This window comes from Gekko japonicus, unplaced genomic scaffold (genome assembly GCF_001447785.1).
Source record: "Gekko japonicus isolate JY-2015 unplaced genomic scaffold, Gekko_japonicus_V1.1 scaffold653, whole genome shotgun sequence".
Lineage (NCBI taxonomy): Eukaryota > Metazoa > Chordata > Lepidosauria > Squamata > Gekkonidae > Gekko > Gekko japonicus.
The window spans coordinates 425744-439329 of NW_015171524.1; the positions used below are offsets into that span (position 1 = coordinate 425744).

Consider the following 13586-nt stretch of genomic DNA (forward strand, 5'->3'; position numbering starts at 1 on the left):
TTCCTTCCTTCCTTCCTTCCTTCCTTCCTTCCTTCCTTCCTTCCTTCCGGAGTACCCCAAATATACAGAAATCCAGAAATCCCATCCTAGTCTGAAGGCTTTACTGGTTCGACCACTTTCACAATCATAACCAAGACCGGCCAGTTTATTCCTAGAAGAAATGATTTGTTTAATTGAGGATTTGTAATCCTCTGTCCCCCCCCCCCCAAACTCAAACAAGCTATCGAAGCAGAGGACAATATGACAAGCAAAAACAAGATACGGCGAAGCAGGAAAATGCAAACAAAATGAGCCTCGTTATTCATAGCAGCAGAGAGAACACTGCTAAGCCAATTATATTCTGGGGGTTAAAAACAGATCTAAATAGCTAATAGCATTTGAAATGTGGTGGTGGAGAGGCGCTTCACGGATACCAGTCTGGTGTAGTGGTTAAGAGAGGCAGACTCTAATCTGGAGAACCGGGTTTGATTCCCCACTCCTCCACATGCAGCTGCTGGGTGACCTCTGATCAGTCAAAGTTCTCTCAGAGCTGTCCTCTCAGGAGCAGTTCTCCAGAGAGCTCTCTCAGCCCCACCTGCCTCACAGGGCGTCTATTGTGGGTAGGGGAAGGGAAAGGAGTTTGTGAGCCGCTCTGAGACTCTGAGTGAAGGGCGGGGTATAAATCCAATCACTTCTTCTTCTTCTTCCATCGACTGCCAAAAAGACAAATCGGGATGCTAGAACCAACCAAGCCTGGACTCTCCCTAGAAGCTGAAAGGACCAAACTGAGGCTATCGTACTTTGGACATATCATGAGAAGAGTCACTGGAAAAGAGAATCATGATAGGGAATGTTGAAGGCATCAGGAACAGAGGAAGACACAATGTGAGACGGAGGGAATCCATCAAGGAAGCAACATCCCTCAGTTTGCAAGACCTGAGAATGGCTGTGAAGGATAAGGCGTTTTGTAGGTCATTAATTGAAAGGATTGGAGCTGCGGTGGCTCAAGTGGTTAAGATGCTGAACTGCAGGCTGTGGAAGGTCGGTAGTTCAGCAGTTTGAGACCTGAGTGTGCTGCATGATGGAGTGAGCTCCCGTCTCTAGTTCCAGCTCCTGCCAACCTAGCAGTTCGAAAGCAAGAAATTGCAAGTAGATAAATAGGTTCCACTTCAGTGGGAGGGCTTCTAATGTCCTGGCCCCACTGGTGGACCTCCTGATGGCACTGGTATTTCTGGCCACTGTGTGATACAGAGTGTTGGACTGGATGGGCCTTTGGCCTGATCCAAACATTGGCATTTCTTATGTTTTTTTGTTCTTAACAGCGTTCCATGCGCCTTGGTGTTTAGTCATGCCGGCCACATGACCACGGAAACATCTTCAGACAGCGCTGGCTCTTCGGCTTTGAAACAGAGATGAGCATTGAAAACCTAGAGTCGGATTCGACTGGCTTTCGAGCAAGGGAACCTTTACCTTTTACTAATTCAAAGGATTGCCATGAGTCAGAAATGACTTGACGGCACCAAACACACGCATAGCAAAGTGGTTGCTCGGTTAGTGTGGTATAGTGGCTAGAATCAATGTTCCCTCTAAGCTGTGCATGTGAGCAGCTGCTCATGAACACAGGAAGCCCCGCTCAGCGGCAATCAGGAGCCGCGCCACGGCCCATGGCCCATTTGAAGAAAGATTACAGCAGGAAAAGCAGAAGACCCAACAGGAGATGGGTTGACTCCTTTGAGGAAGCCACAGCCCTCGGTTTGCGAGACCTGAGCAAGGACGTTGACGATAGAAGGTTCTGGAGAACATAAATTCAGAGGGTTGGCAGATGTCGGAAGCAACTTGACGGCAATGGACACACACACAAACAGCTAAGCTTTCAGAACAAGTGGATCTCTAGCACACAGAGAAGGTACTTCATTGTGGTATAATGCCATAGAGTCCGTGACTGCGGGGCCACCAATGTAGCCTATAAGGAGTGTGAAATCTCCTGTTGCTGCCTTCGTCCGAGTCAGACCCTGGTCTATCTAGCTCAGCTTTGTCTCCTTTGAGAAGAGGGCGAGGGAAAGGTGATTTCCAATACCTGCGGTCACTCTTGGGACATCCTTCACACAAAATCATGGGCTTAGCCCCTTCCCCAATCCTAGAAACCTTCTTCTCAAAATGGTCGTCTCCCACGAGTGCTCAAAAGTTGTGAATCCATTCCTCATTCCGCGCCAGTGTGGCAGAGGGGACAGACTGGCCGACTGGGACCTTGGGTGACCTAGGTTCGAATCTGTGCTTCTACTGCGAAAGCTCGCTGGGTGACCTTGGGCCTGCCACAAACTCTCAGCCTAGTTTACCTCACAGGGTTCTTGTGAGAAAATAGAGGCGAGGGAAATGACGGGCTAAGACACCTGAAGTCCCAACTGTGGGGACAAAAGCGGGGGACAAAAACTGTGGGGACATGTACATCATTCAGCTCTCAGAAGGGCATCTCGCTATAAGGATGCTTTTACCACACACCAGCCATGGATCTGTGGTAAAGTGTTCCTTTGTACAGACGCGCTGCGGGGCCATGCCATTTGCCCACACAACTCAGCGTCGGAGTGTGCCCCTTATTATCGGGCCTGACAGAAAAACTGTGAAGGTTAACAGATGACAGAGCTCTTTCCCCCTCAGAGCCAACTTCCATTCAAGAAGTCGCCCAATGCGGGCTTCTCTTCACAGCGGACTAAATTGATTTTTTTTTTTTGGCCAGGGATATGGGGGGGAATGAAATTACTACTCTGGGCGTTTCTTAAAAGCTATCCTTTATATTTAGATGTATGAATTTAAAAGGAAGAAAGAGGGGGGGGGAAGGGTCTAGAAATATTGTGTAAGTTTCTTTCACGTTTCACGCTCTTTGAAAACAGTGGGACTCCCGGCTATGCAAAACGGACTCTGCCGCGTGTAACAGACAAGTAAATGTGAGGGAACCACTGCCACGGGATAATAAAGGGATATTACTAAACCATTCGTATTAAGTAACACTTTCTGCAAAAAGTCTCTCCCCCCCCCCTTCAATACAATATGACAGAGGGTAACAATCCACAGCTACAATATAAATGTGTCAGGGAAATTGATATTATTCATTACAACGGCCCCTGTTATCTGGGAAACTGAAAGGGAATTGCTCCGGGAGCGACCTTTAATATGTCATATCAAAAGAATAAATAATGCTGCCTGTCAAAAGGATATTAACTTGCCCGGGATGTCCATCCTTCACAGAATAAAAAGGAGGGTGGTGGTGCGTGAAACATAATTTGAGGATTAAACTAAGTCATAGAGTAAACTAGGACCTCGTTTGCAAATTAATTTGGCAGCTCTTTTCCTCTCCCTCCTATCGGGGCCCTCATAAATCAGAAATCGCTGGAACACGCTGAGCCAAAGCCCAGATACTGACAGGAATAATTCCAGAGGGAGAGAGAAAAAAGAGGAACCAGATGAGATGCGAAAGGCAAAACGGCTCATAAATAATATTTGTTATTCCCTAAAACGTTGGTTTTCGCACGGAGCCAGCGTGGTGTAGCCGTTAAAGGGTCAGACGAGTATCTAAGAAAGCCGGGTTTCGAATCCCCCCCTCTGCCGTGGAAGACAGTGTGGCGAACTGGGCTCGGTCACAGCCCTCTCAGCCTAGCCTACCTCACAGGAATGTTGTGAGGATAAAATGGAGGAGAGGGGAGTGATGGAAAGCACTTTTGGTACCCACTGGGGAGAAAAGTAGGCATAAATAGAGTAAAAAGGGGGCGGCAGGGCTGAGGTAATCTGGTGAGTTGAACTGGCCTTCAAATGGAAAATTCCTTCATTTCGAAAGCAAAAAACGCACCTTTTACATTCTTAATGCTCTTTAAGCATCAAAAGCCAGTGCGGGGTAGTGGTCAGAGGGCTGGAATAGGACCATGGAGACCTGGTTAATATACTTTGTCAGTTCTGCCATAATTGCATACGCTTGCATCTTGTCCATCCAGTTCTCAAGATCCGGGCAACCCTCGACTTTCCAGTTAGCCGCAAATACTATTCTTGCTGCAGTTAACATGTATCTGAACAATTCACGCATTGTTCTTTCCGTGTTCACTGGTAGAGAATTCCTAGTAGCATTGTCTCTGGTGTCACAGCAAATTAAATCTTCAAAATTTTTTGAATTTCATTCTGTATTTCCTTCTAATATTTGCTAGTTTTTTTGCAAGACCACCGCATATGGTAAAAAAAAAAAGTGCCGTCTATCTCTTTACACTTCCAACACAATCTTTTATCATTTTTATCCATCTTCTCAATGTCTTTTAGAGTAATATACCAGCGATAGAGCATTTTATACCAGTTTTCTCTAAGTGCTTCACTCGCTGTGAATTTTATATCTTTCGTCCATAGCTTTTCCCATCGCTGAAATAAAATTTCTTTCCCAAAGTTTCGTGACCATTTCACTATACATGTATTGACTTGTTCTGTTTCTGTACCATATTGTAGTACTATTTTATAGATATGACCTAAAAGATGATCTTTTTTATTCAAAATTATCTTTTCAAATTGAGTCAAGTTCCTTATCTCCTTCCCAGTGCTTATCTTCTTTAAGCTTCGATGAAAGTTGAAGATATGTTAACCATTGTATTTCTTCGTTAATAACTTGCCAGGATTTGATTTTCCCATCTTTATCGATCGTACCTTGATATGTTATAAAGCAATTCCCCCCCCTCAAAGTTGTCATGATAAGCGTCTAGTGGCAAAGACATTATATTCTTGGTGGGAGGCCCGACTGGATGTTTTCCATCTCCAAAATGATTACCTGCGGATGTAACCTACGTGGTGGCAGAAAGCACCATCATATCACATCTTATTTACTGCAGCCCCTTAGAGTTTTCATGGCAAGGCACATGCAGAGGTGGTTTTGCCATCGCTTGCCTCTGCATAGCAACCCTGGACTTCCTTGGTGGTCTCCCATCCAAGTACTAACCAAGGCCAACCCATTTTAGCTTCTGAGATCTAATGAGATTGGGCTAGTCTGGACCATCCAGGTCAGGGCAGGTGAACAGACGTGGTTTGTCACTGTCTGCCTCTTCATAGCAACCCTAGATTTCCTTGGTGGTCTCCAATCAAAGTATTAATCAGGGCCGACCTATCTTAGCTTTTGAGATAAAACGAGATTGGGCTAGTTTGGACCATCCAGGTCAGGGCAGATGAACTGAGGTGGTTTGCCATTGCCTGCCTCTGCGTTGCAACCCTGGGCTTCCAGGCCCAGGAGAACCAAAGTGTGAATTGGCTCCTCCCATGCACCACTCTCTCAGATCTGAAGACCGGAAACCATCTGAGCCTCTCTGTTACCTTGCCTCTCCCACACCTACTGCTGCACCGTTTCATGAGCTGGAGAATTCTGGAACCATTCAGATTAACGTGTTCCCACGTCTGGGTTTTATCTCTCAGTGCCATCCGCATCTCCCAAACCTTCTCCCTCTTTGTTTCACGGAGACTGGATTTATATTTGTGTACAGACGTGGTGTATATAAATAGACAACCCGGGACGGAAGACTCGATCTGTTTTAATGAAAATGACCTTTATCTATGCAAATCGTCTGACTTATGACAGGAGGGCTGGGGAAGGAACACTCACCGACGAATGATTCATTTTTTTTTGCGAGCACTTTCCTCGTATTTTCTTTGCCGGCAAATAACTTCAAGGAAACATCTTTTCGGCTTCGTTTGACTGCCTGGAAACTTGCAGCCAGAACTTTCGAAAGGTCTTCGTTCTGCGGTTCGCGACCGAAAAGTGTGACTGTTTCGCACTACTGAGCAAGAGGAGGGCGTGAGCTTCCCAGAGACCAGCGTGCCCTCGGCCTAGCGCGGCTTCTGTGCAGCCATGCGTACCTTTCACCAGGGACCGCACAGAAAACACGGGCACGCACCGACTGAATCATTGCAAATAAACCAGTCAACCGAACTACAGACTTCTTTTGTCAGGTTCAATTCCCTCTTTTTTTTAAGAAAAAGAAAAAGAAAAGGCTCCTATTTGCAAAAGAGATCAGCAACCGATAGTGCCTGGCGTTTCCAGAATAGGTTTTCTAGTTGTCATGGTTGCAAAACAACACTTGCCCCCCCATCCAATAATATGCACTGAAAGCAGAAACAGAGAGAAAGCCATTTACAAGCTAAGTTGTATGGTTGTCAAAACAGTGTCCCCTCTAAGCTGAGTGAGTGTGAGCGAGCTCACTGTTTTTTAGCCTCTGGCTCACACATTTTTGCCTCAGCTCAGGAAGGAGGGCTCCAGAGCAAACTAATTGATGCAGTAGCCCAATCGCTTGCTTGCAACTTTAATGCCAGTAGTTCACAAGGTAGAATTTTTGCTCATAAGACTCCACAGCTTAGAGGGAGCATTGGGGGAGTATTCCCCATGGCTCCTAAGCCACCAAGGTTTCTCCCTGCTGCCGCCGCCATGGCCCACAACACCAACACTGGTGAGCCCTGCATGGCTTCAAGCAGCCAGGCCCACAACAGCAACACCGGTGAGCCCTGCATGGCTCTGAGCCGCCCACCGCCGCCAACATCAGGGGTAAGTGCATTCTCTTTCACTTTTGGGGGGATTTAAGTATCCCCCGTATAGTTTTTTAAACTTTTCAGGGAAACTGGGAAACCAAAGAGCGGCATGGAAGAAATATGCAACACAAAGGAAATCAAACTCCCAGGAGAAATGTATGTGAAATTCACAAAACGAAGATGTAAAATTTTTGAAAGATATCCCCTTTGAAGTGAGGAAGAAGAGGAGACTTTATAAGGAGCTTATTCTCTTTCTTCAAAAAAAGGGAATACCCTACAGATGGGTATTCCCTGAAGGACTGAGTTTCAATTATGAGGATAAAAACGTTAAGATTAACTCTGTTCCTAAAGCAAATAAGTTCATGGCCCAATTTTCAAAGCCAAATCAAAATAAAAAAGAAAAGAAGACGGAACTTTCTGTGGACGAGGAAGAAGATGGCGAAGAATCCTATTCACAGGATTTTACAAGCACTAGTTCTAAATCTTCAGAGGCTTCGGAATCTGAAAAAGGAGAAGCTGCTCCCAAACCTTGGACAAGGAAGAAATGCATGAAGAAAAGACTCTGAAACTAAGATAGATGTTTATGCAGTTTTTGTTAAAATGATATTCAAAGCTAATTTTTATTCTTAAACCTTTATTTACAATGATATCTTAATATTAGTAAGTGATTTAGTTACAAATCCATGTAATCCAGATCATGTCACCTGTTAGCTCCACTCCACCACTCCCTACTAGAATTGTAGTGTATAGTATTAGAGCCCCACTCCTCTATCCTTGTAGTAGTTAGTGATGTAGTTTAAAAAAAAAGAAACACAAACGAAATAAGCTGTGCTCCACAATAAACAACCACAAGTCTTAAACAATTGTATCAGAATGTAATAAGAATAATAAAGGAGACTCCATCCAACGTAATACAAATATAATGATATAAAATATAACAAGGCTTGCTTTACATACCACAGGACATAGATATATTTAAACTTCATCAACTCATACACCAGAAACTCCAATAACATAGAACACAATCTCTTTAGCTTGGAGAACTGACAGCTGAGGGGTGCCATGATCAAGGTTTACAAGATTATGCATGGGATAGAGCAGGTAGAGAAAGAAGTCCTTTTCACCCTTTCTCACAATGCAAGAACTCGTGGGCACTCCATGAAATTGCTGAGCGGTCGGGTTAGAATGGATAAAAGGAAGCACTTCTTCACCCAGAGAGTGATTCACACACGGAATTCACTGCCACAGGAGGTGGCGGCGGCTACAAACATGGTCGGCTTCAAGAGGGAACTGGATCAACATATGGAGCAGAGGTCCATCAGTGACTATTAGCCACAAGGCACAGATAGGAACTCTTGGTCTGGGGCAAGGGATGCTCTGTATTCTTGGTGCTGGGGGGGGCAACAGTGGGAGGGCTCCTGGAGTTCTGGCCCCACTGCTGGACCTCCTGAGGGCACCTGGTGTTTTTGGCCACTGTGTGACACAGAGTGTTGGACTGGATGGGTCATTGGCCTGATCCAACACTGGCTTCTTTTATGTTCCTATATTCGTAAGTCCCACAGGAGTTCAAGGATGCACTGGAGCTCGGTGGATGAACTAATTGTAGATTCCTCCAACATTCTTCTTTACGCATAAGCTAGCTGATAGAAAGCCCCATTTCACCAAAGGCTTCTTCACAAAGATGGAACTCTAAGTCTTCTGCTCCAAAGGGGAAAAGTTCACCAAAAAAGTCGCTGCCCGTCTCAAGTCAAAGTGCAAAAATGCTTCTTAATGTGTCCTCCAAAGGAGAACTAAAATTACTTAGCCGCTAATCAGTGTTATATTTGATTTCATTATATTTGTATCACATCTCTCATCCAAGCATTGACTCTGCTTAGCTCCATGAGATCAGGTGAGATCAGGCTAGCCTGGGCCATCCAGGTCAAGACCAGAGGTGTTCAGAGGTGGTCTGCCATTGCCTGCCTCTGCGTAGCAACCCTGGACTTCCTTGGTGGTCTCCCATCCACGCACTGCCCCTGCTTAGCTCCATGAGATCTGGTGAAATCAGGCTAGCCTGGGCCATCCAGGTCAAGACCAGAGGTGTTCAGAGGTGGTCTGCCATTGCCTGCCTCTGCGTAGCAACCCTGGACTTCCTTGGTGGTCTCCCATCCACGCACTGCCCCTGCTTAGCTCCATGAGATCTGGTGAAATCAGGCTAGCCTGGGCCATCCAGGTCAAGACCAGAGGTGTTCAGAGGTGGTCTGCCATTGCCTGCCTCTGCGTAGCAACCCTGGACTTCCTTGGTGGTCTCGCCTGCAGTTCAGCGTCTTAACCACTTGAGCCACCGCAGCTAAAATTACTTAGCCGCTAATCAGTGTTATTTGATTTCATTATATTTGTATCACATCTCCCATCCAAGCACTGACCCTGCTTAGCTCCATGAGATCTGGTGAGATCAGGCTAGCCTGGGCCATCCAAGTCAAGACCAGAGGTGTTCAGAGGTGGTCTGCCATTGCCTGCCTCTGCGTAGCAACCCTGGACTTCCTTGGTGGTCTCTCATTAAAGAATTAACCAGTTACCTGACTGCACCTTTTTTTTTAGATATGGGAGCCTGCAGCGTTCACTGGCTCACAATGTTCCCTGCAGACAAAGTCACTTTCTCAAAGCTGAAGTCCCCCACATCCCGCAAACCACACCGGTGCTGCCTTTCCTACCCCAAGCCGACTCTGGGTACATGTCTTCCGGAGCAGAAGCGGCCCAAACCCCTCCGACAGAAGCAGCCCACCCGCCCCTTCTGACAATTGTAAACCCCCACCCTTCCGGTTATCTGGAAACAGACAAAAAAAAAAAAAGAACGTTCCATTGATCACATGTCCTGAGAATTGGTAGGGGGCTGGTGTACAGGGGCACCTTCACCTGACGAGGCCTCTGTTTTAATTTCGCTTCCAACAGATGCCCTTCGCCGTCCTCTGCAACTGAGGCTGAGAACGAAGAAGACCCAAAACAGCCACAGTTGCACTAGTCCAAAGATCCCCAAGCTACATTCCCTTTCTAGTTAACTGTCCTTCTTGCCCAACAGTGCAAAGGGAATGCAATGTCACCAGATGTGCAAGAAGACCCATACCTAGAGCAGAATGGAAGTCCTGTCGCGCAAGAGTTTTTATGCGCTTTTATGCAACCACAGGAGTCAAATGAAATAAGCGTGGGCTTATCAGATTTATTTATTAACTTTTATCCCCCAACTTTCCCTGTGGCTCAAGGCAGCTTATATACTTTATGATAGAAGAAGAAGAAGAAGAAGAAGAAGAGGAGGAGGAGGAGGAGGAGGAGGAAGAAGAGGAGGAAGAAGAAGAGGAGGAGGAGGAAGAGGAGGAAGAAGAGGAGGAGGAAGAAGAGGAGGAAGAAGGAAGAAGAAGAAGAAGGAAGAAGAAGGAGGAGGAGGAGGAAGAAGAAGAAGAAGGAAGAAGAAGGAAGAAGAAGAAAGAAGAAGAAAGAAGAAAAGGAGGAGGAGGAGAGATGGGATTTATACCCCACTCGGTGTCTCAGAAGGAGGAGGAGGAGGAGAAATTAGATTTACTCAGTGTCGCAGGAGGAGGAGGAGAAATTGGATTTATACTCTACTGTTCACTCAGTGTCTCAGGAGGAGGAGGAGGAGAGATGGGATTTATACCCCACTGTTCACTCGGTGTCTCAGGAGGAGGAGGAGGAGATTGGATTTATACCCCACTCTTCATTCGGAGTCTCAGATTAGTTTACAATCTCCTTTCCTTTTCTCTCCCCACAACAGACACCCTGTGAGGTAGGTGGGGCCGAGAGAGCTCTGAGAGAACTGCTTTTGAGAGAACGCCTCTGAGAGAACTGTGACTGACCCAAGGCCACCCAGCTGGCTGCATGTGGAGGAGTGGGGAATCAAACCCGGTTCTCCAGCTTACAGTCCACCACTCTTGACCACTACACCAAACTGAAGAAGCTCCTTTGACCAGAGCTCGTGAGTCATACAATAAAGTCGCAGTTCAAGTATCAATAACAATTACAGATTGATTGAAATGGGAAAATTATGTCACCAGTAACACTGCAAGATCGTCACGTTAATATGTAGTGGGAGAAGGCCTCAAAGACATTAAAATAGTCCAGGATTTGGCCACAGACCGTGTAACTGCAGCTAACTTCAGGTTGTGTAACACCAGACTGCGTAACACCAGATCGCATGACATCAGCTAACAAAACAGACACTACCTGAGCTTCAATAGCAAACTGGGACTTGCTCGAAATTGGGGAAATCCGAAAGTTCTCATAAAGGAGACCACTGATCCCAAAACAACAGAACGTGATCAACAGACCAGGCAACTTACAATGGCCCCGGTCAAACAGGCCAGATAACGTGGGGGGGAGGCGTGGCTGTTCGCCCCAGAGCAAAATAAAGCACGGTAGCCCGATCACACAGTCCCCCGAGTCTCCGTGCTTAGGCTGTTAGCTGGCTATCACACGGCGATGCTGCAGCGTGGCAAAGAAGCGGCACGATCACACAAGTGTTTCGCGTTTATGTGCATGTGCAGTTCCACGGAGCAGCACTGCTTTCAGTTTTGTATTTGTGCGCATGCACTTACGAAAAACATCCGGTTTGCAACGGGATGTGGACGGGCAACAGATGCCACGGGATACTAGCACTCCTGCGATCAGACGCCCGCCTGCGATTAGACTAGTGCACTTTCCTTGGTACTTTTTAACTCCGCATCTTCGGCGGGACGCCACGGGTTGGCCACGGGTGCGCTACGCTTCCCAGATGTTGCGGTGTAATCATGCCCCAAAAATCCACTCGACATTCGTGCCTTTCGCGTGGCAAATTCTCCGTGTGACCGGGGCCAATAATAGTTTAAAAACCCCAGTTAAAACCAGACCCCCAAATCTCTACCTCCCTTAAAAGATGCCTGCCGCTGAAAAGCCCTGGCAAACAGGCAGGACTTGCAGCACCGCCTGAAGATCTCCACAGAGGGCTCCCCTCACACTTCAAGGAGTCCCTCCCACAGAGCTGGGGCCACGATGGAGAAGGCCCCGAGTCTGGTCGATACCAGACGGGCCACCCAAAGTGGTGGGACAGACAACGAGATGGCTGGCTGCCTGCCCGAAGACACCTCATGACCCAGGCTTACACCCGGTTCTCTCACTACCAAGACCCGACGTTCTCCTCAGGCAGGTGACACCCTAACTTCGACGTGAGAAACAAAAAACCCCGCTTCCCTAGAGGACCCAAAGCGGAGACAAAACGGAGAATCTGGTTTTAGTTTGCTCCGCCCATCTCTCTACTGGGCAGCCTTTGGATTTCTATTGGCCGGCCCGCCCTCCTATTGTGTGGGTTTTTGCTGGTTTCCAACTTTGGGGCCGGGTAGGAATTTTTCACTCTCTTTCAGATTGGCCAGAAGAGGGGGTAGAGGAAGAAGAAGAAGAGAAGAGATTGGATTTATCCCCTGCCCTTCACTACCCGAGTCTCAGAGCGGTTTACAAACTCCTTTCCCTTCCCCTCCCCACAACAGACACCCAGTGAGGTAGATGGGGCTGAGAGAGTCTCTTAGGGACTACTCCTGAGAGAACAGCTCAGAAACTTGTGACTGGCCCAAGGTCACACCAGCAGCTGCATGTGGAGTGGGTGAATCAAACTCCGTTCTCCCAGGTTAGAGTCTGTACTCCTAACCACTGCACCAAATTGGTTCTTTGGCTAGGCTGGGAAATTGCCACCCATATGGGTATTGGGGGGGGGGACTCTTGTTTACTTTGCTCCACCCACCTCTCTACCGGGCAGTCTTTGCATTTCTGTTGGCCCTCCTGCCCTCCCTTCTATGGTGTGGGCTTTTGCTGGTCACCAATTTTGGGGCCAGGTAGGAATTTTTCACCCTCTTTCAGATGGGCGAGAAGAGGGGGTCTTTCTGGCTGCCTCACACAGTTCGCTGTGGTTGGGTAATTGGCTGGGGTGTTGGTGCCGTTACTTAGGTTTCCCCAGCAGGAAAGCAGGAATCTGGCTGATTTGGTAGGGTGCTGAGCAATGCTCCCTCTAAGCTGTGGAGCCTCGTGAGCAAAAATTCTACCTTTGTGAGCTGCTGGCATTAAAGTGGTGAGCGAGTGATTTGGCGACTGCGGAAATTAGTTCGCTCTGGAGCCATCCTTCCTGAGCTGAGACAGAAATGTGTGCGCCGGAGGCTAACTGTGAGCTAGCTCACACTGACTGAGCTTAGCGGGAACACTGGTGGTGAGCACCAGCAGGCAGACCCCCCTTGATTGGGGGGTGAGCACGTTCGGCAGGAACTGTCCATTGGCAGGAGCCTCAGAGGGGAAGTGCCTGTGTTGCCCCATGGATTTGGCCTCCCCTCAAGTTCTGCGCCTTAAGCTGGCTGGCTTCCTTTCAGTGTGTTACTGGCATGTCCTGCCGCTTGGCAACGGCCATGTTATCATTGGCTTGTGCCAGGGGATCAGTAGCTCACCCACTGCAGGCCAGACAAGAAACTGGGGTGTATCCCTTTGCATCGGCTTATGTTTTAGTTGGCCCTGGCCAAGTTATAGTTCATTCACCTGAAGCTAAAGTTTGAATAAAGTTGCCCTTTATTTATACCAGCACACACACTTGTGAGAGTCTCTTGATTCTGCCTATGGGGCGCAAATACAGGCACTCATATGCTTTATCGGGCAATTTTATAGAATGCTAGCTATCTAAAAACAGTTAGAACAGGATATGGAACAACTGACTGGTTTAGCAAAGGAAAAGGAGTACGACAAGGATGTATATTGTCCCCTTGCTTATTTAATATATATGCAGAGTACATCATGTGAAATGCCGGCCTGGATGATTCAGAAGCCGGAATTAAGATTGCTGGGGAAAAGATCAACAACCTCAGATATGCAGACGATACCACTCTGATGGCAGAAAGTGAAGAGGACTTCAAGAGCCTCTTGCTGAGGATGAAAGAGGAGAGCGCAAAGGTTGGCTTGAAACTCAACATCAAAAAAACTAAGATCATGGCATCCGGCCCCATCGCTCCTTGGCAAATAGAAGGGGAAGTCGTGGAAGCAGTGACAGACTTCACGTTCCTGGGATCCAAGAT

At 47.4% G+C, this 13586-nt stretch overlaps 1 protein-coding gene across 1 annotated transcript in view; it reads right to left on the minus strand.

The window, feature by feature from the left end:
• Nucleotides 1-12931, minus strand: part of FAM189A1 (family with sequence similarity 189 member A1) — an 82376-nt gene extending 69445 nt beyond the window's left edge. Inside the window, exon 1 of the mRNA XM_015419496.1 lies at nt 12902-12931. Within this exon, the coding sequence (XP_015274982.1) occupies nt 12902-12931 (30 nt within the window). The remainder of the gene's footprint in view (nt 1-12901) is intronic.
• Between the last annotated feature and the right edge of the window lie 655 nt (nt 12932-13586).